The sequence below is a fragment of the Alexandromys fortis genome, unplaced genomic scaffold (genome assembly GCF_014885135.2).
Source record: "Alexandromys fortis isolate MF-2015 unplaced genomic scaffold, M_Fortis_MF-2015_v1.1 scaffold_47, whole genome shotgun sequence".
Taxonomy (NCBI): Eukaryota; Metazoa; Chordata; class Mammalia; order Rodentia; family Cricetidae; genus Alexandromys; species Alexandromys fortis.
Genome location: NW_026067957.1, coordinates 6040165 through 6065671, shown reverse-complemented (window position 1 = coordinate 6065671; position 25507 = coordinate 6040165). Strand labels below are relative to the sequence as shown.

Genomic DNA, 25507 nt, shown 5'->3' with positions numbered 1-25507 from the left:
AGAAGAGGATGTCAGACCATCTGGAACATGAGTTACAGTTGGGTGGTTCTGGGAATTGAACCCTGGTCCTCCAGAAAAGCAGCCAGTTCTCTTAACATTTCTTAAGCCTCATATTGTACGTCTCTTCTGAACATGAGAGACTTTCATGCCTACTGAAGTTTGAGGATAACTGTCACAATTAATAGACTGTAATAGATTGTAGTACTTGGACCAGGCATGACGGTGCATACCTTTAATCCCAACATTCAGGAGTCATTTGAAACAAGCCTGATCTTCCTAGGTGTTCGAGGGCAGCCAGAGCTACAGTGTAAAAACCTGTCTCAAAAGTAAACTGGCTGACATGTTGGCATATTTCTCCCACCACATACTCGCACACACACACACACACACACACACACACACACACACACACGCGCGCGCGCACGCACATGCACGCACACAAGACAGAGCACTTCTACAACCAGGATTCAAGCTGGGGACAGGGACCACTGTATAAATGAGTTGGGCCTGAACAAAGCACAGAGATAGTCTTAGTGGCTGTGGTAGTTTGATTGTAATTGGCCCCCATAATATAGGGGTGGCACTATTAGGAGGTGTGGCTTGGTTGGAGTGGGTATGGTCACGGTGGGGGTGGGCTTTGAGGTTTCCTGTGCTCAGGATACTGCCCAGTGTCTCAGTCTACTTCCTGTTGCCTACAAGATATAGGACTCTCAGCTATTCCACCAGCACCACATCTGCCTGCATGTTGCCACGCTCCCCGCCATCATGGCAATGGATTAAACTTCTAAAACTGTAAGCCAGCCACCCCAATTAAACGTTTTCCTTATAAGACTTGCCGTGGTCATGGTGTTTCTTCACAGCAACAGAAGCCACAACTAAGGCAGTGGCCAACCTCAGGAGTTGGGTCTTGAACTCAGAACAAGGTTTGCACACACTCATACTTCCTTCCACCTGCAGGCTTCAGCTTTAGTCAGATCAGTGGTTGTGCCTTGGTGTTGTGCCCCATGTTGGTAGCTTTCTATAGCTGCTAAGACCAGAGGGTTCCTTGTTCTGCTGGCTCAGTGCAGAGACGACCGTAGATGAATGCTAAGCCACAGTGGAATTCTGCATTGCCCTGGGATCTCTTGCCTCTAAAGAGGACTACCGTCTGAAAAGGAGTTCCTGGTTGCCTTTGCTAACAGCATCTGTCTCATTTGGAACCATCTGACACATTGGGCTTCTCTAAGGCCCGACATGGTTTCCAAAACTGTTGGCGTGTATCATCTAGATTGAATCTAATGGCACATTTCTACATACAAGGGTATACACCTTACAGTTATCCAGAGGGGTGTGTGTATGTGTGTGTGTTCCTCTCCACCTTATTTCTTGAGACAGGCTCTCTCATTGACCTGGAGTTTGTAATTTCAGCTGGACTGGCTGGCCAGAGAGCCTCCAGGAATTACCTGACTCGGCCACTTTCCCCATCCCCAGGACTGAGATTACAGATGGCCATGGCTATGCCTAACTTTTGCATGGATTCTAGAGAGCCATTTGCACAACAGACACTTACCCCACTGGGCCATCTCTCCCCAGCCACAAGATTGCTATAAATTTTTACACATCTAAGCCACTGTCTCTATGTTTGAGAATAATGTACCCTGCAAGAGGGAAGTGTGCCTAGACATGGTGCAGTCTTCTCAGGTGCTAGAGGCAGAACAGTGGGCCCAGTGTGTTCCTGCCAAACAATGAGGGATGCTCTGCCCGGACTGTTGTCTCTGGTAGGTAGATGCCAATGTGAAATTAAGTAAAGGACATTTATGGAGTCTGACATACATATACCTTAGAACAAGGTTTTTACTGTTTCTAGAAGCAACCTTCCAGAAGATGAAATCATCCATGATTCCCCAAAAATATTTATTTATACAAAGATTTTGAGAGTAATATTTGTGTTTGTCTTTATACCTCAGTCTGTGCGTCTGGGGCCAAGTCATCACGTCAGACACGTGCAGCCTCCCCAGACACTTTTGCATGTAGCACCTGCTTCCAGGAACCCCAGGGGAGCATGGAGTCTAAGAGGGAAATGATCCCTGATGCCCTAGGCTGTGTGGACCCACAATCCAGAGAGCCAACCCTGACCTACCTGGAAGGTGTCTAGCCAAATGTTCATGGGGAAATACGACCAAGGAAGAAGGCAAAAGGAGGGGCCCCGAGGGAAGACTCGAGAGAACAAATTCTGACCTTGGCTTTTGAGTTCGGCATCTCCAGAGGACCCGAGATAGCTAGTTGCTAGCCCAGAAACTAATTGCATTATCTGTCATGATTCATGATACTGGTGTGAGGGGGCAGTCTGCGAAAAGAACGGATTGTCCTTAGTCTCAGGCAGTGCAAGATCTGACTCTGGGGGGACTTTGTCTTAGTAACCTGTCTGAAGAAAAATGCCGGCCGCCTCTAATGTCATCCCGATCCCTTAGAGCAGATGTGATACTTCAATGAGCAGAGCTGACCTCAGATCTGAAGAGCCTTCCAGTCTGACCCTCACTGACCCTCACTCTACCCAACCTCCTCCCTAGGGTAGCCCTGTCCTACTGCCACACACCATGGTGCCTCGCCATCCTTTCTCCTCCACCCCACTACCTCTGTCTGTACCACAGAAATGCCATGTTCTCAAGAGTTTGCCTTCCCCTAACCAACCCACACTTTCTTTACCACAGTGATTCTCAGAGCTAGCAGAAAGAAATGTTCCAGAAGGAAGCCTCCCTCTCGGCCATTCGCCGGGAGCCAGGGCTTGCGGGCTGCAGGCCTCTAGAGTGAGGTCTGTCGCTTTGGTTTCCCAAGGAGCAGCAGTCAGTGGTGGCAGTTTTTCCTCCTCTGTTGCAGGCTGGCCTCAGCTGCACTTGCACGACTTCACCACCATGTTGGACAGCTGCTCCACCTTGGGGGTCCTGCCGACATAGTACAGGATGGTCAGGGGCTCCAGGTCCTGCGGCACACAGCATGGCGAGGCTGACGCCTCCGGGTTCAGGGTGTTGTACAGTCCCAGCACCTGTGGGTGGGGTCACATATTTAGCAGGAGAGAGCCAAGCCTTGAGTCTGTGTTCTAGACGCTATGTAATTTCTAGGGCCCATTCTGAGTGAGCATGTAGCAGCGTGGCCACAGAGGCTGTTTAAGAGGGATTGTGGGAAGAGTTTGGATGAGAGACTAGCTGCAGCCAGTCTGCATGACAGAAGGCAGACTCCGTGGACTTGGGTTACTGACTGAAGCATGTGACCACTGCTAGGGATTTACAATTGATAAGAAACTCCTCCAAAAGGTCTTCCACGTTAGTGGAAAACGTTCTCGCTCACCACTACCTTGGCACATTTAGTAATTGCCAGAGTGCGTGCCCCAGACAATGTTGTGCTGTGTGGAGATACGCTTCACAGATGACTGCCCTGCTCTCTGTCCCCCTTGAGAAAGGCGGGTGGCAGGGGGCATGGACCCTCTTACTCTTTCTATTGCTAAAACAATATAACATGCTTTATGCAGTCTTAACAAAGATAGAGACACCTCTGGATCCCACATCCTTCCAACCAGGTGCACACATCTATGACACAGGGTGACATGTGACAGGGTGACATGTGACAGTTGAATAACTTCCATGGTATGAAGAAAATGAAAAGGATGCTTGAAACTCTAGTAGGAACCCTGCACGTGTGTGCATATGTGCCTGTGTGCGTGTTCATTTAAGCGTGTGTGCTAGAGACTGAACCCAGAGCATCGTGCTTGCTAAGCATCCTGTTTACCCGTATGCTAGCCCCTATGGTGGGAATTTAAATTTCAGGGTGTGAATCAGTAGAATTGGGCCAACCTGCCAAGATCAGGGATTTTGCTCATTCTAGATTCAATCTTTCGTTCACTTTTTCTGACAAGTAGGCTCGTCAGTGGAGCCACAGGTCCCAGAGAGCATGCACCCTGCCCCATACCGTGCTATGGGTCGTGTCTGCACTGCGGAGGTACGGGCAAGGGCCCGAGCAGAAGTTGGCATAGTAACCCTTAGGCTCGTGGACCCATTTCCAGCCCAGATCCTGCCGGAAGTCGATGTAGAGGGGGCGGACACAGCAGTTCTCCTCCTGGTTGCTGTGGTAAAAACACGTACAGGATATCAGCAAAAAGGGAGACTGACTACAAAAGAAGCCTCACGTGTATCTTCCTGCTTCCCCTTGGAGTACTTCTGCCATCATAGGAGGTGAGCCTAGTCCTTCGAATCCCAGGTTCAAGGGCACTTGATTACAGCCGTGACTCCCAGGGAACCTGAGTGGGGCCATCAGGCCCCTCCAATCCTGCTGTCTGCAGAAATCCATTCGGCAACCCTTCCTTACTCTGTGGGCATATGCCCTTGGCTTCAACAGGTCTCTGAAGACACCAAGAAGTCACCACTTCCAATTGACCAAAATCTGATTTGTTGTAAGTTTTAAGATGGAACCATGCATGGCATGGTGGCGCACGCCTTTAGTCCCAGCACTCAGAAGGCAAAGGCAGGTGATCTCTGTGAGTTTGAGGCCAGCCTGGTCTACAAAGTGAGTTTCAGGACAGCCAGGATTGTTACACAGAGAAACTCTGTCTCAAATAACAAAAAAAAAAAAAGGAAGAAAGGAAGGAAGAGAAATTAAGGAAGGAAGGAAGACAAAGAAAAAAGGAAAAAGAAAAGGCAGCCCATGATAAACTCCATTGTTTCTTCCTAACCCCATCCTTCTTTGACTCCTCCCATTCCAGGGATACTCATTTTCCTGGCCACCCTTGAAGGCGGGTGGTCATGGGACCTGACTAATGGCCAGGCAGAACTAGAGAAGTTGGCAGGGAGTAGGACAAGCTCTGGCAGAGACGCTTGATTATTTAGAGAAGTAACAGCTGGGAGCAGAAGGCTGTTGGCTCTTCCCTTCTTGTTTCTTAAGCACGGACAAGTCACCTGGTGCTCCAGAAACCCCCAGGACCACAGGCAAGAAGCTGAAGAGCCTACACATTAAGCAACCCAGGTGAGATCAGAACGTCTCTCTCTCTCTCTCCAAGGGCAAAATCAAGCAGCCAGACCAATCAGCCACAAGACATCCCCTAGGGCTGAAGTCACTGTTGTCCACAGATAAGAGCATTCATCCCGGTTGACAAATAGATGAAGTGGAGTGGGTGGTGGCAACCACACCACCTCCCCTGTTTCCGGAGCTGGCCATCTCTTAACAGTGTGTTTAGTTGTCCCGCCCCAACTCCATCCGGGCATTTTCTCTGGCCAATTAACCCTTTCTGCTCCTCCTTTCCCTGGAAGCACCCCTGCACTCTTGGATCCCTACAAAGCCAAACCTCACCCATCCCTGAAGGAAGGCTTTGTTCAAACCCCAGCTTTCCTGTGCCCATGGATTCACTCCCAGCTCACAGTGTGCAAGAACGTCATCCTTCAGACCCCTCCCGATGTCATTTTTTTCCTGTTAGCCCTGGGTGTGTAGGCTTCCTCACCCCTCCCACATCTGTGAGCAGTCCAGCTGTTCACAAAGAAGAGAAGCTGCAGGCCAGGCAGTGGTGGCACATGCCTTTAATTACAGCACTCGGGAGGCAGAGGCAGGTGGATCTCTGTGAGTTCAAGGCTAGCCTGGTCTACGGAGGGTGTTCTGTGACAGCCAGGGCTACACAGAGAAAGCCCGCATGGGGGCGGGGAGAGAAACAGCCTCTGAAGGTAGGTCCCTTCTGAAGTCATTCTCTAGCTCAAGAGACAAGAATGGCGACCATCCTGTATTCCCCATCCATTCCCTCCTCCAACCCCGCATAGATGAGATGGATCCTGCTCATTGTCAGCTTGAAAGAGTCCAGAATCACCTGTGAGAAGGGCCTCTGGGGGTGTGCCTGGGGTGGTTATCCCGATTTCAAGAATGGAGGTGGGGAAACCCCCCCCCATGTGGGGTAGCACCATTCCCTAGGCGGGAGAGTGGGAGGAAGTGAGCCGAACACTAGCGTGCATTCATTTTTCTCTTCTGACTATGAATATAATGTGAGCAGCTGCTTCAAGCTCCTACCTGACGCCCCCTTCGCGGTGGGCAGAATCTGGAGCAGTGAGGTAAGATGAGCCCTTTCTCCCTCATGCTGTTTTGTCAGACTGTTTCATTGACGCAGTGGAAAGAAAGTAAGACAGTAGGGAACGGAGCACTTCCTCAATGGGCTCCTGCACTAATCTCCCCTACACAAACACACCTTGCTAGTACACAGGCAGGAAGGCCGTAAGGAGGCTTTCCCCAAGCATCCCCAGTACCAAGACCCCAGCTGGTCCTCCTCCTCACTCACTTTATCCAGACTGGATGGAGCCAGGCTACAGAAGATACTGGGATCTCAGAAAAGCAAGAGGTTTGGAAGAGATCTCCAGTCTTCTTGTCAACCAAGATGAATGCTCTTACCTGATGTGAAAAGCATCAGGGACCCTTGACTGAGTGAGGCTCAGACCTCAAGTCAGTGCTACAGGAGGGAAGGTTGACCTCACTCCCTATGGGGCCGAGGCTCACCGGAAGCAGTAATTGGTGTCCAGCGCCCGCTTCTTCCTCTGCCCACCCTGGCCCGGGCTGTCGAGTCGGTGTGGAGGAATCATCATGAGGATCAGGTGAGGGTTATGGTGATCCTTCTGCTTCTTGAGGCGTCCCAGGTCTCCCCGGCCATGGTCCTCTTCGTTGTCCACTCCTGCAAAGGGAAGCAAGGCCACAGCCTCATGTCTAAGATAAGCAGTGTCCTTGCAGGCTGCTTCCACTGCCCAGTCAGGGTGAGGGATAGCACGGTCTGTGAGGGAGGAAGGCGCAGGGCAAGTCCCTCCCCTTACCCTGTGAGAAGGCACAGACTGAGGGGGGCCACCGGTATCAGAAGTACTCAGTGCCCATGGCTACCCTTCCAGACACTAATCAGATGCCCTCACAACTCCCTGCGTAAGAGCGCCTTGCCCCTCCTGAGATGGATGTATCCTGGGTTCCCTCATGACCCGTGAAGTATCCCCATGATAGGTGGGTACCTATCACGCACTCTGGGGCTGCCACTTTAGATTCTGAGACTTAGTCTGTGACTTTGGGTTTCCTGCTAGAGTCTGAATTAGTCAAGATACCGCAGAAGACCCACTGGCTGGCAATTTAAAGTGTCATGGTTTGAAATAGTCTATGTGGGGGCCAAAGAAACAAGACTTAGGGACCATTGCCATTCCCATTGGACTCAGGAGTTCAGAGGTGTTTTCACTGTGAAATTCAGAGGAGGAAACAGAGCTTTGAGGCAAGCTTAGAAAGAGAGCTCAAATTCAGCTGAAAAGGAGAAGCCTAACTTAGAAGCATTTGTTCTCTTGGGGAATCTCGTTTGGGAAGGACAGCCGCTGACTGCTGAATGTCTTTACCAGGGCAGGAACTCTGGAAGTCTGATCTTAGGAAGGGACTTTTGGGTATATAAGATAAATAGGAGCCCTAGGTGTGTGGTTCCCCCCCCCTTTTTTTTTCTTTCTGCACAAGGGACAATATTGTGATGGTGGGAAGGGGACACCTTAGCCTGGCCTGTATGTGAGGACGCAAAAGGCACTGTAGTTAGGATGTCAAACTCTTAGCTTTAAAAAAATCAATAAAAGGTTTGAGGTTGAGCCCATGCAGGGTAAGGGATTGCTGAGGCCCAAGATCTGTGCTAGGCCAAGAGCAACCTTCGCCTTCTATAAGATGGCCTGCACTTCTCAGTGGCCCAACATGGAGATAGAAAAGGAAAAGAGACTTTCCCTGAACCCCAGAAAACTGCGCTTATTTTAGACACTGAGACTCTAAAGCCTCTCAGCACTTGCACCAACTCTATACGAACGCTGGAACCGGGAAGCAACCACATTAACTCAGACAATCCCTGGGCAAGGCTCGTGAAGGTCCAGCAACATCTGAGCTGGGAAGTCAGGGCACTCATGTTCAGGCCCACTGGAGTTCATTTCCCTGGGGAGAGGGGAGGACAGCTCGTTCGCTGAGCATGTATCAGCTCGGTGGTGTGTCAGCTCGGTGGTGTGCATTTATTGCCTCAGTTGGCGCGCTGAGCTTATCAAAGAGGCACTCTTGTTCCAGTTCCCTGGACAGCTGGCCTGGTGATTTCGTCACTCCTGAGACGCCTGCTGCCTTGTCGATGCTAATGTATTCTGTCCAAGTGGAACGCTGTGCTCAGGGCGTTGGGGGCCAAAATGACCCAAGAGCAAAACAGCCATCTTTATGGGGGAGCTGGAGAGGTGGCTCAGTGGTTAGGAGCACTGGCTGCTCTTCTAGATGGACCCAGGTTCAATTCCTAGCATCCACATGGCAGCTCACAACTGTCTGTAACTCCAAGATCTGACACCTTCACACAGACATACATTCAGGGAAAACACCAATGCACATAAAATAAAAATAAATAAAATTAAAAAAAAAAACAGCCATCTTTATGAAGGAGGCTGGTCCTTTCCTGGCTTTCCTAAGGGGCCTCCTGCTGAGTTATCCACCCCCTCATCCCACCACACCTCAGCATCGGTACCTTTGAATTTGATCTCCATCACCTCGTGAACATTTTCCAGGATGTCTCCGTTGGGCTGAAAGGTGTGGCATGGGCAGTGAATGCTGATTTCCAGACCCAAGTTGGACTCTGTAAAATAAGACCCAGAGTCAGGGGGAGAATCACTGAGGGACAGGGCAACGCGCCCCCATCCGGGCACAGGTGACAGAAACTGCTTCCAAAGCTCAGAGTAAGCCGCCTGCACTGGGTGCCACAGTCCATGGATTCCAAACAACTAGTCGGGCGTGTAAACAGTGGGCGTTTTGGAGGCAGGCGGAAAGAGTCATCCGTTTTCAGAGGGTGCTATAAAGAGACCGTTGCCTACTTACACGGGGCAAAAGTGCAAGGGTACATAGCACGGTGGTGGCGCACGCCTTTAATCCCAGCATGAGGGAGGCAGAGGCAGGCGGATCTCTGCGTTTGAGGCCAGCCTGGTTTACAGAGTGAGTTCCAGGACAGCCAGGACTACACAGAGAAACCCTGTCTCGAAACCCTCCCCCCAAACAAAACAAAACAAAAAACCCAAACAAACAAACAAAACCCAAAGTGCAAGGACACGAGAAGGAAAGAAAAAGCTCACGTCCCTCAGTGTCTTCTGGGAGAACTGGTACTTGAGTCAGTTACTCAATAGCATAGATGAGGCAGGGATTGGGGGTGGGGCCGAAGGGGAGTAACTGAGGAACTTATGAAAGCTGAATGGGGGCTGGGGGTGGGGAGATTGGCTGGAGGTAGGGTGATGGTGATGGGCAGGGCGGGGTGGGGGTGACCAGGGAGGAAGTAAAGGAGTCAGAAATCCATGCTAGAAGTCACACTACGGTGACTCAGGGCCATTGTAAATCATGTCAACGTTTCTACCATCACCGTGGAGATTATTCCAGAAGCTCTAAGAGGCAAACTGTGGTTATATTTTCTCTAAGGAACAAGACATGATGAGGTAAAAAAAAAAAAATGTCTTAGAAGTTTCTTGAAAAGCCTGTCACCGTGGTGGGAGGTTGGGACTGTGGATAGCTCACCAGATGAGCAGCGTGGGAACACAGAATGGTCCGCTTATCAGCAGCGCCTCTAGGGAGCTACACCCGAAGGTCCAGATAGCATGGGTTGGAGGGAATGAGCTTGAGGAAACCCAGAGGTGCTTTGTTGACAGACATTGAGTGCAAAAGGGCCAGCTAGGGCCTTTTCTCCTCTTAGCTGTGGGCTGATGTTTTGGTAAACAGAATTAAAGAAGTACAGACATTGGCAAAAGGGGCCCCACTGAAGTAAAGAGAAAAGGAAAAACATGGAAATGAAGGCTTGGGAAATAATAGTTCAGTCTTTAAAGGGCCTGCTACACAAGCATGAGTTCAATTCCCAGAGCCCATGTAAAAAGCCAGGCGTGGGTAACACATGCTTGTAATCCCAGAATTGGGGAGCCACAGATAGGAGCACCCCTGAGGCTCTCTGGCCTAATTTTTAGCCAACTCAGTGAGCCCCCAGATCCTAGTGAGAGGCTATTTTGAAACAAACAAACAAACAAACAAAGCAAAGCAGCTGGCTATTCTGAGAACACCAGTGGGGTTGACCTCTGGCCTCTACATGTATGTGCACATGCGCACACACAGGTACACACACACACATGCACATACAGTAACTAAAAAGTTTGACTGATTCAAATAGTCACAGAGAAAACCAGGCTGGCTCTGGTATAGTGCCAGTCCTGGCTGGTGTGGGAGAGGTCACAAGAGAAGGCTCTTTCCAGGTGAACATCTCAGTGAGATGAAGGGTATACTGTTCCCTGAAGTCTCCTTAATAGTCATCTGGCCTCAGGACCAACCTGATATCTTCCTAAGATCTCCTGTCATCAGCGAACACCTCCAAATCCACCTGGCTCAGCACCTCCTCCAAGGCAAACCGGTACAGGCATGGTGATTCAGTCACTGTGGTGTGAGCCTGGCATCCCAAGGGTCCAGACCACATGGATTCCGACAGAATGGTTAAGAACTCAGTCACTTCCTCGATAACCCCAAAGTCTGCCCATATCTGTCCCGTCCCAAGGGAAACATCAAGGGCACCTTTTAAACCTGAAGGTCTCTGTTCTAGAAACAAGTTAATATAGCCAGGCTGCTGGGGGGCAGCGAGAGGAGCCATGACCAGGGGTGAAGTCTGCTCTCTCCTTGGTGTTGGCAGCTGGAAGGAGCCATAGTAGCTGCAATGAGCAACACACAGCACTTCCTGTTCAAGGATGTCCAAGGTGGGTAGGAGAGACCTGGAGTGAGCAAGTTCTCATCCTGTGTTAGAGAGTGAAAGTGTGTACATGGTGTACTGGGAAAGTGTGTACACGGGTGTACTGGGAAAGTGTGTACACGGACATACTGGGAAAGTGTGTACACGGACATACTGGGAAAGTGTGTACACGGACGTACTGGGAAAGGAGAGGTCTGTGTGCATGTGACCAGCATAGTGTGACCAGCATGTGTGCGTGTGACCTAACTCGGCCTATGGTTCTCCCTAGGAGAGAGCTCATAGGTGGTGACAATTACCCACATTTTCTGACATTACTCTCTGTCAAACTGCTCCAAGATTTTACCAGCAATACTTCATTTAGTCTCTATAAACTGCCGAGTGTGGTGGGGCATGCCTCTTAATCCCAGCACTCAAGAGGCAGAGGCAGGCAGATCTCTGTAAGTCCAAGCCCAGCCTGGTCTACAGAAGGAGTTCCAGGACAGCCAGGGCTACACAAAGAAACCCTGTGTCAAAAACCAAAACAAAATCGTATAAACTAAAACCATCATCGGCCCATTGTACAGAGGAGGTCGCTGAGGTTAGGGATATTAGGTAGTTTGCCCAAGATACCCGATCCATGAGTCCTCCTTTTAAGATCAAGACAGAGAGTTGTGGGTTCTGAGGAGAGACCCCACACTATACTCTGTATTTGTTTTAAACAAGGGCTCACTATACGGTTCCAGACTAGCCTGGAACTGGCAGTCTCCTGCCTCAGCTCAGTGCTGGAATTACTGGTTGTGCCACCCTCCCTAACTGAGGTACTACACACCTAATCATCATGGACAAGGAACACGAGGCACCATGGAGTCACTGTTCTTCCGTTCACCAAGGTGCAAAATCCCTATTCTTTCTTATCATGTCTCCATGACCCTGGGCACATCCTCCCAGCCTGGCTCTGCATAATGAGAAACTGGGCTGCATGAGTAACAACATTAAGGGCAGAAGGACTTGGGATCTCCATTCTGGATACAGCTCCATGCAGCTCTGGGCCTTGGCGTGCAGCCTGGGTACCTGGAGCACACAGGCTTGCAGATGCTTCTGAGTGACTCCCAGGCCACGGGTGTGACTCAGTCCCCATCAATCCGCACCATCAGCTGCTCCAACTTGGAGCCTGTTTGCAACCTGGTTTGGGGCCATGAACTCTTGAGATTGGTGAACAAAGGCCTCAGCTACTTCCCCTGAGGGAAGGGAGGGGTGGGCAGAATTTGCCTAACTGTGAACTGAGGGTTCCGATGGAAAACCAACCTCAGGGTTGGCAGCGGCGGGGTGGTGGGTGGAGGACCCACGGGTTTTATTATGAAATGATCTCTTCTTTTGTCTCAAGGAGGATGGAAAGCATATCCTACGCAAACTTCTCATTGAGCTCTGCAGCTGGGGACGGGAGCATTCCAAGTGCCCAGGGCTTCAGAGAGGTCCAGGTGGAGCTGATCAAAATCAGACAGGGAAACCAAGATGAATTGCTTCAGCCCCCTATTCCTGGCCTGTGGTAAGCTCTGAGCGGAGAGCTGCCTGAATCAGGGGTGCAGGGTTGCCACGGTTGACTGAGTCCTGTTGTTTGTCACAGGCCTTATCTTCCTCAAGGGCCAAGGCAGGGTCTCCAGCCTACCACGCCTCAACTCCGTTACCTCCCAAGGCTCTGTAGCTGGGAGTTTGAAGACTTGGACGCCTACAGAGTCCAGTAGATCGTGGACGCAAGAGAGTCCCCTTGGAGGCTCACCCGCAGGGAGCACGGCGGCTGGGGAAGAAACAATGTGTACAGCACACTTCGAAGGGTGGCTACTGCTCAGCTCTGATACACGGGCAGGGGCCAGGCTTCCAATTAGTCTTGAAAAGTCAGGAACCTTGGTTTTGTTGTTGTTGTTTTTGTTTTTGCTTGTTTATTTTTGCTTTTTTTCTACCTACACAATGCTAGCTGTCTTGAAACTCACTATGTAGACCAGGCTGGCCTCGAACTCAGAGACCCTCCTGCTTCTGTCTCCAGAGTGCTGGGATTAAAGGTGTGCACCTCCACACCTTCCCCAGCTTTATGTGAAGTCTCCCAACTGTTGAAACAACAAAAAGCCCTGCTGACTAAGAGCTAAATGTAAAATCAGGCATCTTGTGACTCTGCCTTCAACCCCACTTTCCTCAAACATCAAGGACACTGAAGGATTCTCCTGCTTGGGGACTCTGGCCTCCAGTATGTAAATGGGCTGACAGTATCACAGCTGTTGATGGTGGAGGTCAGGAGGAACAGATGGGACCCTATATGTAACCTTCCATCACCACCTCCATCACCTCCACCACCTCCACCACCTCCTCCATCACCACCACTACCACCTCCACCACCTCCACCACCTCCTCCATCACCACCACTACCACCTCCACCATCTCCATCACCTCCACTACCTCCTCCATCACCTCCACCACCTCCACCACCACCTCCATCACTACTTCCACCATCTCCATCACCACTAAGCTGTCAGAGCAGGAGGTACCAACATGGCATCGGGAGACACCAGACTATTATTACTCGAGGGGGAACAAAAATTCTACTCCAGGCTGGATTATCTCAGTGGAGGAGTTTACTCACTCTGAACCTCGGCTTCTTTGTCCAGCACAGTGAAAGCTCACTCTTACAAAGTGCACCGAAACCCACAAAGCTCTCTCTAATCCATGTGACCCTGACAGCAGCTCTGGGAAGCCTACAGGATGGAAGCGTACTCCCTTTTCCAGATGAGGAGACACAGTGAGCTGGGTTGGTATTGGGACATGTGACATTTGACATATGTGTTGTAGAGTTCAGTGACACTGGGCCTTTGAAACTCATTTGGCCTACACAGAACCTGCCCCAAGTCTCTTCTTCTAGTCTTCCTTCTTCCAACAGCTGATGATACCACTTGGACATTCTGTCTAAAATCTTAGACGTCATCAGACGTTGTTCTTGTGCCTTTAGACAGCGTACCTAATACTAGCCTACTGTCTCAACCTCCAAGTTACAGATGAATCTGTGTGATTTCTGTATCCACTGTACCACCTCTGTCTAAGCCCCTGCCACCCTCGTCCAGGCTGCTACAAGGCTCCCCAAGTGTTTTCCTTGCCTTTTCCCTTCACTTCCCAGTAACCAGAGGGCTTTTGTTTAAAGGGGTAAGTCACACCATTGCACCCACATGCACACCTTGCTTATAGCATTCAACACACTTGGAGGAAGCCCCAAACCTTCCAGTGGTCTGAAAGGAAGCCAGATGACCTCGGCTCACAGATGTTCCAGTCGGTTCTCTGCTGCTACAACAAATCAAGCCGGGTTCCATCCAGGGGTCTAGGCCTTAACTGTTTCTTTTGCTTAGATCTCCCTTTAGCCTGGCCTCCTGACCTTAAAGGGCTAGCTTGATGTGGGATTTCCCTCTGTGTGCTGTGATTACCATTAATGAATAAAGAAACTGCTTTGGACCTATAGCAGGGCAGAATTTAGCTAGTAGGGGAAAGCTAAGCTGAATGCTGGGAGAAAGAAGGGTGGAGTCAGAGAGAAGCCATGTAGCCCATCAGAGACAGACACTGGGAAATTTACCCAGTAAGCCACAGCCACGTCATGATACACAGATTAATGGATATGGGTTAAATTAAGACGGAAGAATTAACCAATAAGAAGTTAGGACTAATGGGCCAAGCAGTGTTTTATATAATACAGTTTCTGTGTGATTATTTCGGGAGTCTGAGAAGCCGGGAAACAAGCAAGCAGCCTGCTGCTACACAACTCAGATTGCAATGTCAGACTCCCCTCCTCACGAGACCTCCTCGAAGCCATCAGTGTTGGAGCACCCAGACCTTATCGTCTTGATGCTTTAGTTTTCAGCACATTGTCATGGACTGGCACTCCATCTTATCAGTATGCTCACTGGCTTACCATGTGTCTCTGCCACCAGAACGAAAGCCCCCATGAAATCCTAGCTCTTGCTGTCTTGCTGGCTGCTGAGTCCCTAGGGCCAGACCCAGTGCTAGCATTTAACAATGGAGGAGAGAACAGAGTCTGGAGAAAGCTAGACTCTGAACCAGATATATGGCTCCCATAGTTCTCTCCTCTCCCCTCTCAGGAGGCAGAAGCGACCTGCTAAGAGTTTACCCACCTCTCCGCAGCAGCCACTCACGCACGGTTTCAGTGACGTCAAACGACAGCCACTCAGCAGTGCCCCTGGTGGGCAGATTCTTGCCACCGATATAGCGCTGCTTGGCGATGTGCTCATCGGGTCGCAGGATCTAAGGAGGCAGAGGAAAGAGTGAGTATCTGAGGCCAGGACCAAGTAGCAGGGATAGGTTACAGTGCCCAGTACCCAGGACTGGTGAGCCAAGCCCAGGGTGACTAAAGGCTTCTGAACACTGCGCCCTTTGTGCACCCCAGGTAACTCAGCCCTCTTAACGACAGAGGTTCTGTCAGCTCCAGACCAGGTCAGTCAAACCCCATGCTCAGCGGAGGCCAGACATGGAAGAGGCTGACTTCTAGTGTGTGGATTCCAGCTGGAACAGGTACCTGGAAGAGCTCGATTCTCTGCTCCATGCGCTTGGAGCTGGGGTTGGGCACCCGCAAGACCCGGAACTCGGCCCGGAACAGATTGGTTCCATTTTTCTCCACTGAGGACACGTTGAAGCGAAAAACCTTAGAGGTAATCCCTTTGGGGCAGACACCCAGCTCATCTAGAGGGGAAAGCAAGGGGGAGAGGCACAGTGAGTGAGGGCCCGGTGTGTTGCCAGCAGACACACGCCAAGTGGCCACAGTCCTGTTAATGAGCTCCCTAGAGGCTTGAGGCCTCAAGGAAGATTTCTGGTGACCCTAGAGTCATACAGAGTCCTGAGTAAGGAGACCTTGGAGCTACAAAACATGTACCTGAGACTGGGCAGTCAAGAGCAACTGTCCCCTTTGCCCACAGGCTTTAAAAAAAAGATCTATTTATTTTATGTGTATGAGTGTGGACCGAAGTGTATGTATATGCACCATATGTGTGCAGTGCCCACAGAGGCCAGAAGAGGGCGTTGGATCCTCTGGAACTGGAGCTACAGACAATTATGAGCTACCCGACACAGATGGTAGGAACTGAACCCTGGTTTTCAGTATCAGTGACCTTAGCTGCTGAACCATCTCTCCAGCTCTGCTCTCTCTGTCTCCAAACTGCTAAGCTCTCCAAACTAATTTTCTTAATCTTTCAAAAATACAGATTCTCAGCCAGGCCTGGCAGCCCAACCCATAATATCAGCTTTTGGGGGCCTGAGGCAGGAGGATCTTGAGTTTAAGACCAGCCTGGGCTATGGAGCAAGTTCCCAGCCCTGGCTAAGTTTCAGAAACAAAATAATCAATAAATCACTTCAAAACAGATTCTGGGAAGATAAAAGTTAGTCATTTAGTTATCTTAGAGCTAGCTGATTCATTCATGTTCTTTTCACTAGGTAGTCATTCATTTCTTAAGCTGGAGAGAGGGTTCAGTGGGTAAGAGCACCTGCTGCTCTGCCACAGAACCCAAGTTCAATTCCCAGCACCCATGTTAGGCAACTTGCAACCAGTTAGTTGTAACTCTGGCTGCAATGGATCCGATACCCTCTTCTGGCCTCCTCAGGCATACAGACAGCCAGACCCAGACCAAGACACACACATACACACACACACACACACACACTCACACACACAAATAAATCTTTTAAAAATAAAACATGCAAAATAAATACTATGAGCCGGTGTGATGCTGATGACAGAAGCCACAGTCCCTGCCTTCGAGTGACACGGACCCACATCACAGGACCTTTGGTGATGCAGAGGAATGACAGGAAGAAATGAGGAAGGATCAAATAGGGACATGTAATTAGTACAGCATCTGTACTCTGCGAGAGGACAGTGCGGGAGGACAAAGGGGTTTTACACGGAGGGACGACTGGAGGCAGAGTCAGGCCAGAGTGGCTGGGAGACCCGCAACTGCAAGCTGAAGCAAAGAGAAAGAAGGTTGAGACATCAGGCTGGAGGGCCACCCACGTGTCAAACGGAGAGCTCAAACTTCATCCTACTGGTAATAAGGAGTTACAGAAAGTGTTTGAATCGATGCTGTGGCTTAGACCTAAACAAAGGTCAGTTTCTATGCTAAAGAAGCCATATCTCAAGTCTGGGCGGGGGTGGAGAATATATTTCAAATCAAAAGAGCTATCTGTCTCAACTATTTTCTCTTTATGGTTAATATTGTTAATATTTCTGTGATGAGACACCATGACCGAAAGCAATTTGGGGAGAAAGAATTTTGTTTGGCTTATGTTTCCACATCCATAGTCCATCACTGAAGGACAGGAACTCACACAGGGCAGAAACCTGCAGGAAGGAGCTGATGCAGAGGCCATGGAGGGGTGCTGCTCACTGGCTTGCTCCCATGGCTTGCTCTGCCTGCTTTCTTATGGAACCCCGAACCAAGAGGGATGGCACCACCCACAGTGGACTGGGCCCTTCTCCACTGATCACTAATTATGAAAATTCCCTACGGGCGTGAATTTTATGAAGGTATTTTCTTGGTTAGTGTTCCCGCCTCTCTGATGACTCTAGTTTGTGTCAGCTGACGTAAAATTAGCCAGCACAGAGGGTCTCTGTCACCCCTGCTAGCACGTGCTATGCCAGCCCGTGTCACACCGCCCTTCTCTTCATCCCTGTCCATCAGCCAGAAGGCAGCAGATGCTCTCCACAGTTCCAAGCCAGACAAAGGAGAGTGGAAGCCTCCATCTTCTCTCCGCCCCTGCGTCCTTTATAACATCAAAGTCTGAGAACGTTGACACCAGAGAAATCTGTCTACACAAAGGGTGACAAAGGACTTGAAATTCGAGCTCCCAGACCCAGATTCCACACACCATGGACGTGGCTGGAATGAGTGGGTAAGCACCCCCAGGGGTGGCAAGGTGGGGCAGATCTGAAGCCTGAAACCAGCAAGCACACTCCTGGGCTTTAGGAAAGGATGAGTGGGTGTTTCTGGAAATTGCCATCTGGTGGGCCTGACAGTTGTGGTTAAAGGAAAATTAATGGAACAGATGTAGGAAAGAAATGTGTGAATACCAGCTAACGAAGCCCTGCTTAATAATTAGCCTTGAAGAAACAAAGACTGCCAATTATTCTCTAAGCCAGTCTAAATAGGACCAGAGAGAGAGGAGTCGGTGATGGCAATTCTCGTCCGGGTATGTATAGAGGACAGCCAGAAGTGGAACCCGGAGCCTCTCACATGAAAAGCACACATTTAAAAAACATTTTATTTCAGGTTTTAATTATGTGTACTTACATATATGGGGGGGGGTTGTACACATGAGTGCAGTGCCCAAAGGGGCCAGAAGAGGGCACTGGATCCTCTGGAGTTAGAGGTGGTTGTAAGCCATCTGAGGTGGGTGCTGAGACCTGAACTAAGGCCCTCTGCAAGAGTAGCACACATTCCTAATTGCTTAAACATGTCATAATGGAGCTGTCTCCTCAGCAATTTCAAATGCAATTTGGCAGGTTTGTAACTCTGGATGCGGACAGGCACTTGGGCGAGTGACCTTGGTCTGGGAGAGGACGGCACCCATCTGGCCTCTGCAGTGACTGGTAGGAGAGCAGAAGTCAGAGCAGTGTGCGCCCAGGTACAAAAGGGGGGAAGAAAACAGGATGTGGTGGCTAAGGAGAAAGGGGTCAGAGTGGGGCGGAGGCAATGGGCAGTCAGGGAACAGGGAAGGCCATGCCCTAACAGAGTCCTCAGGATGACTGTTCTCCTTGCTAGCATCCACTCCGTCACTCAGGCTCCTGTACCCCGCCACAAGCCCCTCCTAGTGAAAATTGTAAGGTGAATCAAGAAGAAATGGGAAGCACCTGGGGGTGGAGGCTGGGGAATCAAGATCCTGAGGTTAGAACTGGAAAGATGGTTCAGGGGTAATAGCACTGGCTGCCCTCCAGAGGACCTGGGTTCAATTCCCAGCTCTCACATGGAGGCTCACAGCCATCTGTAACTCTAGTTTAGGGGATATGACGCCCCCTTCTGGCCTCTGAAGGTACCAGGTACACATATGCTGTAGACATACAATCAGGGAAAGCACCCATGTACATAAAATAAAAAAAGCAATTTTTAAAAAAAAAAAATGCCTGGGATCATGGGCTGGCAAAATGGCTTTTTGAGTAAGGGTGCTTGCTGCCAAGTGCAATGACCTGAGTTTGATGCCCAGGACCCACACTGGAGGATAACAGACTGCAAAAAGTTTTCATCGGGCCTCAACTCAAGTGCAAGCAAACATGGGTACCCTCATACACACATTAATAAATCTAATAAGGGAGTTTTAAGAGTCCAGGGCTAATATATAGAAAGAGCTACTTAGTAAGACCCTATCTCAAAACAAACAAAAAACAGCTTAAAATAATTAGTGGATTGAATCATATAAGTAAATACGCAAAAGATGTAATATACCATCTTGCATTTTATGTAGCTCCTCTGACAGTACTTGAAAATAAAGAGAACATATAAAATGTATCATTCTACCCATGGGAAAATGGAACATCAGAAAAGCTAAGTGGTTTTCCATGGCCTCTCAAGCAGTAGGTGGCAGAGGTGAGATTTGAACCCAGTTAGGATTTGATGACACTCCATTTATTGAATCTGAGACCCTGAAAGAGTGAGCCTGGGCGATTACCCAATGGAAAGATAGTAGTAGTTTCAGCAACAGCTATGATGGGATTCCTCAAAATGGCCCTGGCACCCTAGCATTGCCTTAGATTCGATGACCAGGACCCTTTAGTCCCCACCTCTGCCTTTGAAGGTCAAGAGGGCAGGAGTCACCTCTGCAAAGGACATTGTTTCCAACTGTTTCCTTTTCTTGGAACACCGCATAGTGACAGACGCTCTTTTGTGTCTGCTTCGCATTGGGAAGGAAGAATAGCACATAACCCAGGAAACGCACGCACAGTGTCCATGGACAACCAGGAAATGTATGTGTAGTTAATGACCTCTTAAAATGCCTTCCGATAGGTGGGTATTGGCTCTGGCACCTTGTTTCTGGGAGCCAGTGGAGGACTGATATGAGCAACGGGGCCACTTGGAGAGTGTTTAAACTAGGGAACCCCACTACCCAGAGACTGACTGCACTGAGAGTGTCCATAGCAGTTTCCCCAAGTTTTCTAGATGTTTCCAATGTAGAGCTTGGATAGAGAAGCAAAGTTTATCCTTTTTCTGAGAAAGGTACCGTGGCTCCAAGGGCCCTGGGAGCTTGAGAAAGCCCTGCCTGGATGGTCTCAAACCTTACATGGATTAACCTTGAAATGAATTCGATGTGTTGTTCAGCCAATGTTTAAACGTGTTGTGGAGGAAGCCCATAAACATTTTAAGTCTGTATTACAAGTTGGGAAATTTCACAGAGATTTCCAGATTCTCTACTGTCCTGAGAAATGATAAGATATAATCAAGCTGGACTTGCATTCCTGAGTGCAAAAATCAGTAAGAGCCACACAGTGGCTTCCTCTTTTAGCAGGTCACGGGGGCTTCAGAGCCTCCTGCCCCAGCCACACCACAGACACCTATTTTCTCCATGACCTGAACTACTTTGCCATGGTGCCTGGGCCACGGCTGTTCTTCTAGAACCATCTGCGCTCCCACCCTAGTCTCTGAAGGCATTTGTCTTTAAGCTTGTTGAAAACACAAGTCCCCCAGGATGTCTCCATGCTAGCCCTGTTCTGTAAGGGAGAGATGGGATCCAGGTATTCTCTCTGGGCCCCCTTGGATAGCCAGAGCCCTACTGTGTGTCTGACATTGATACCTGTGGCACGTGAGTTCTTTCAATGCAGAACACCTTTGAAGTTTCATAATGAACAAAATCTGCAGGTGGCAGCCAGAAAAGAAAGCCCAAATCACTGGGTCTTCTTCCTGCTGGGGAAGTATGTGTTTGTCTTAGCACGTCCCTTGGCTGATAAAAACAAGCCACAGGCCGGGCGGTGGTGGTGCACACCTTTAATCTCAGCACTCGGGAGGCAGAGACAGGTAGATCTCTGTGAGTTCGAGGCCAGCCTGTTCTACAGAGTGAGTTCCAGGACAGGCTCCAAAGCTATACAGAGAAACCCTATCTTGGAAAAAAAGAAAAGATATAAATGCATCTAAGACAAAAGACAAAGATAATGCTTAGGCTGATGGTTGCATGAATGATACAGAATTGAAAAGACAGCATCCTTCTCCACGGCATGAGTCAGAGAAAGCATCTATTCATCTCCCATGGCAACATCTTAGAGAATCATAAGATTATAGAGTCTTGCCTCTACCTCCCAGAAGGTACCCAGGCAAATCATCCCCAGACGTGACAAAATTCATTCAGAGTGAAACGGAGCCGAGAGATGACCTCACACGAGGAAACTGAGGCTCTGGGAAGAAACACCACATGGCTGAGCTTGCTTAACCTGCTTGAGATTGTCTAAAAGAGAAAGGAAACCCATTCATTGAAGCTGGGGGAGCATGCGTGGCGTAAGACTCTCCAGCCCCACCTCCAACAGTCAGAGCTGGAAACAGATCCAGCTATTCCCAAGGACCCGGGTACCTGGATTACAAAGGCTGTAACTGCTGTCCCTGCCACCCCCAGCTTAAAGATTAAAGGTGGCCTCGAATTGTGCATTTTACACGCACGCTGCCACTTAGCATGCGTTTCGCACACATCCTTTCTAGTTTAGATCACTTAACAGATTAACCATGACAGGACAGGGCCACAAGACAGTTCTTTCTGCTCTCACTCTGGTGCCCCGCCTCCCACTGGAAATGAGTCCTACTTTTGCTTTTCCTCTCTATGGGCCCCTGTCACCTTGCTCCAGGTCCTATTGTCACTTCCCTCCAAATGTCTGTCCTCTGGTAGTGACAAAATATGGACGTGAACATCATCTCATGAGCTGGCCCCCTGTCCCACAAAGCTCTGCCATGGAGCTCCTGGCAATGCAACAACATAGACCCAGAGCTGGTCCCCTGTACCCTCAGTCTGACAGTGGTGGCGCACACCTTTAATTCTAGCACTTGGGAGGCAGAGGCAGAGGCAGAGGCAGGCGGATCTCTGAGTTGGAGACCAGTGTGGGATACCGAACAAGTTCCAGGACAGCCACGTCTACACAGAAAGTCCCTGTCTTGAGAACAACAGCAGCAACAAAAGAGGTTCAGGACAGGCTTCTCCTCTGCTCAGCAGCTGCCACAGCCTCCTTTGTACTGAGTGTGCCTCATGCAGCTGGGGTGAGCCACACCTGACTAGTCACAGGACAGGCCCAGGTTGGTGTCTGTTCAACCACCGTATTGCCTGTGCCAAGTGCAGAGAGCCTGGTACTGTGAGCCTCCGTGGCATTGCCTGTGTCCCAGTGAACACTGGCTCCACCTCAGCATCTAGAAGACAAATCTTGTTCACTGTGCCAAGCTGGCACAGGCTAGACCATGACTCTACAGCACCCATGTTCTGCCCCCTGTCTTGAACTCCCTTGATGTTGATGCTACAGCTTGGGAACGCACATCTGTGGGGGGCTGTCCTGGCTTTGTCTGAGGCTGTCCACTTTGAGCCCTGGACTTCTGCGCAATAACCACAGATATTGCCTCATTTCCTTGTAAAGTGCTCATTTTCAGCCCAGGGCTCCAGGTGGGGTGGGCCCTCATCACTCAGTCCCTCCTTCAGACTCTCCTCCTGACCCAGGCTAGGAAGGCTCCAGGCCTACTCTCTTGTTCTCCGCTTTCCTCAGGCTTGTAACCTTCTCTGATATTTGTGGCTACTATGACTTGCTTTTTAGTAGGTGACCAAGGAGTCGAGGGCTCAGCCCATCTAGGCCGGGAAGACTGGAAATTGTGGTCACCTGGAAGTCCCTGTACCAACACCAATGGGGAACCCTCGGCAGGGAGTTCTGGGTCTGCCTTCTTTCCATCCTCAACTCCCCCAAGGAGCCAGATCCTAAGAAAGGACATTCCAGGTAGACCCAGGAAACTGCACCGAGAAACTCCACCCCACCTCCATAAACCACAGGTTTCTACTTGGTGCAGGCCAGCTCCCTGCTGGCCTCTGCATCTTCCTTGAGAGCCACTCCACCCATTGGCGCTCATTCCCGTCCCTTCTCTGCAGCCAGGTTTCTCTAGCCTCCTGCTGTTTGCCCCGTGGCCACTCTGACTGTACCACCCTCCTGGCTCCAGCCCATCTTCCCACCCCACTCGGGCACTGCCCACCTCCCAGGTGGGCCTGGGCTGAAGTCACCAGGGCACGGAGGACACCTGCTGGCAGGGAAAGCAAACAGAGCTGCTCCCGGATTCAGGCCCGGAACAGCTCACATTCCTCTTTCCTGGGCTGACAGTTTCTCAACATCTGCCAGTTTCTCTCTCTTGTATTGAGGCTTTTTAAATCCCCACTCAGTAAACACACATGACTTCCACACGTGTACAAACACACACAGACATCTCCCCCAGAAGCTTCACGGCTCCTCCGCAGACAGCAGCCTCCTGGGAAGAAACGCTCCCAGACACACATCCCCAAGGGCCCCCACAGCCATCCCTCCCACCCACACCCCCATGACAGACAGATGCTTCGGGTTAGCCAGCGCCTCCATCCTGCACTCCTGTGTCCATTAGCCCAGGAGGCCCCACGTTACACATAGAAATCTGTCTGCTGCGTAATGTGAGAGCCCACATCTTCCAAAAGTCCACGTATGTGGGAATATACACGCATTACTCTCCCACTCTTAGCTCACATAGGTCGTGTGTGCCCCCCCCTCTCTCTGTGTGTGTGTGTGTGTGTGTGTGTGTGTGTGTGTGTGTGTGTTAGACTGAAGGACCCAAGCTACAAGAAGTTAATATCTTGTTCGGGCTTCCAAAAACTTGACAAACAAATTTGGGGCAGGGACTGTGCTTCCCGAGAGCTGGAAAACTGACCCAGAGATGTGGCAACGGAGCTGGGAAAAGCTGGGAGAATAAGGGGAGATGGTTGGACTCAGAGGACCCTGAGGATATCGTGGCCAACTAGCCGCCCCCCCCCTTGATGGACCCATGTGCTCACAGTTAACCTCTATGGACACATGTGTGAGAACATGTTTCCTGAGGTGGCACGACACAAACCCAAGTTAATATCCATCAGGCATGTGATAGGAGTTCGGAACGCCACTTGGCTCTGGGACTCCTGGCCTCTTGAAGTGCTTGTCTCTTACCAGAATGTGTGTCTCCTTTTCCCACCCACCCACCCAGCTGCAGCTGCAATGCCTGACCTCTGCAGTGAACCCTGGGCACTCTGCTGTGTAACCACCAGCAGGCCCCCTCTGTGGAACACCCGTTTCCAGCTCATCCCCTCCAGAGTAGACACCCGGCAAGCGTTTGGACTTACTGTGCTCCGCCAGCCCCTGGATCATGTCGAATTTATGGATCTCTTTGGCATAGTACTCCGACTCAGTGTTCTCCTGAGTGCAGCCTTCCTCCCTCTCCCCATGCATCTCTTCCAACAACTCCCGGGTGCTGTTGTAAAGAGCCAGGACCTGATAGGGAACGTGGGTCATCACCGATGGCTCGGGGGGACTGGTGAGCCTGAGCTTGCTCAAGATCTGTCCCCTAATGGCTTCCACCCGCTTCTTCTTGATGTGGCCGAAGTCCAAGGTGGTGCAAGTGGACAGAGAGAAGCTGACCGTGGCCAAGTTCAGTAGGGCCAGGATCGCCAGAGCCCTTTGCAAGTACATCTTCAGGTGTGAGCCCAGGAGCGAGGCCAGGGGGCAGGGGAGGCCTGGCAAGGAGGAGACCCCAGTAGAAAGAGGGAGGAAAACCAGGCGTCCTCCCCAGATCCCAAAGACTGAGGCTTGGCAAGAGGGTGCATGAACTCACTGCACTGTGATGGCTTCAGGACTCCCAGGAAGCGCTGGCAGCCCCGGGACGATAGCGGACTGTGTGTGCGATGTAGCGCTGGGATTCTTGTCCATATGTCTAAACAGGTTCTGCTGGGCTCTGGCTCCCAGCAGGCCAGGTGGAGGGCAAGCCGAGGGTTGGGAGGGGTGGCAAGGCAGCTGGGAGTGGGAAGAGAGCTGAAGTTTTTCCTTAGGTAAAAATAAATAGAGCGGATGGATATCTGATATTGCCAACCGCTGCTCAGTGATGAGGAGAAAGTGGGTATTTTAAAGAAAGTGCAGAAGGGCCATGGCTGGGTCCCAAAAAAACCAGAATCTCTGCCTTGCCCCGAAGAAGAATAAGAAAAGAGAATGGAAAAGAAAAGAAAAAAAATGTTTTTTTTAAAAAAGAAAATCACCAGTGGGTATGTGGGGAGAGGCAGGGCTGAGCAGCGGCAGGCTCAGCTAAAGGTGGGGGCAGTGCAGGACACACTTGTCTCTCGAGCACTCCATTCATGCTTCCCCTTTTGTTTACACTTCCTCGGGGGCTCTCTAAATGACTCTGTTCACGCTGCCTCTCCTCTTCATTGGCTGGGATGAGAGCGATTATGTGCAACTGGCAAGCGGAGAGGGCAGGCCTCTTGGAGACAGCTCGGATAATCCACTTGGACCCACAGTCACCAGCATCTTAGCTTGTCTTCTCCCTCGGTCATGGCTTCTGTCCCTTGCTCCTCTTTAGGGGAAAAAAAATCAGAAGGAAAAGAAAATAGAAGCCGATTCACCGCAGCTGACTCCGGAAAGCGGTATTCCTTGGTTGGCAAGCCTCTTCTCATTTGTGTCTCGCCTCGCTGTGGCTCAGTCCCCTACCCTCGGCCCTCTCCTTCCCTCCCTTTCTCGTTCCCCTTCTCTCTCTCCCTCTCCTCCCTCTCTCTCTC

At 50.4% G+C, this 25507-nt stretch overlaps 1 protein-coding gene across 1 annotated transcript; it reads right to left on the bottom strand.

Annotated features, from left to right (window-relative positions):
* Nucleotides 1-1804: 1804 nt before the first annotated feature.
* Nucleotides 1805-25507, bottom strand: Tgfb3 (transforming growth factor beta 3). The gene is made up of 7 exons (XM_050152450.1): nucleotides 24086-25507; nucleotides 15276-15439; nucleotides 14875-15004; nucleotides 8495-8602; nucleotides 6499-6670; nucleotides 3943-4096; nucleotides 1805-3022 (listed from the first exon to the last, which is right to left on the bottom strand). Exons 1-7 carry the CDS (start codon nucleotides 24429-24431, stop codon nucleotides 2864-2866), a joined length of 1233 nt encoding a protein of 410 aa, XP_050008407.1. The 5' UTR covers nucleotides 24432-25507; the 3' UTR covers nucleotides 1805-2863.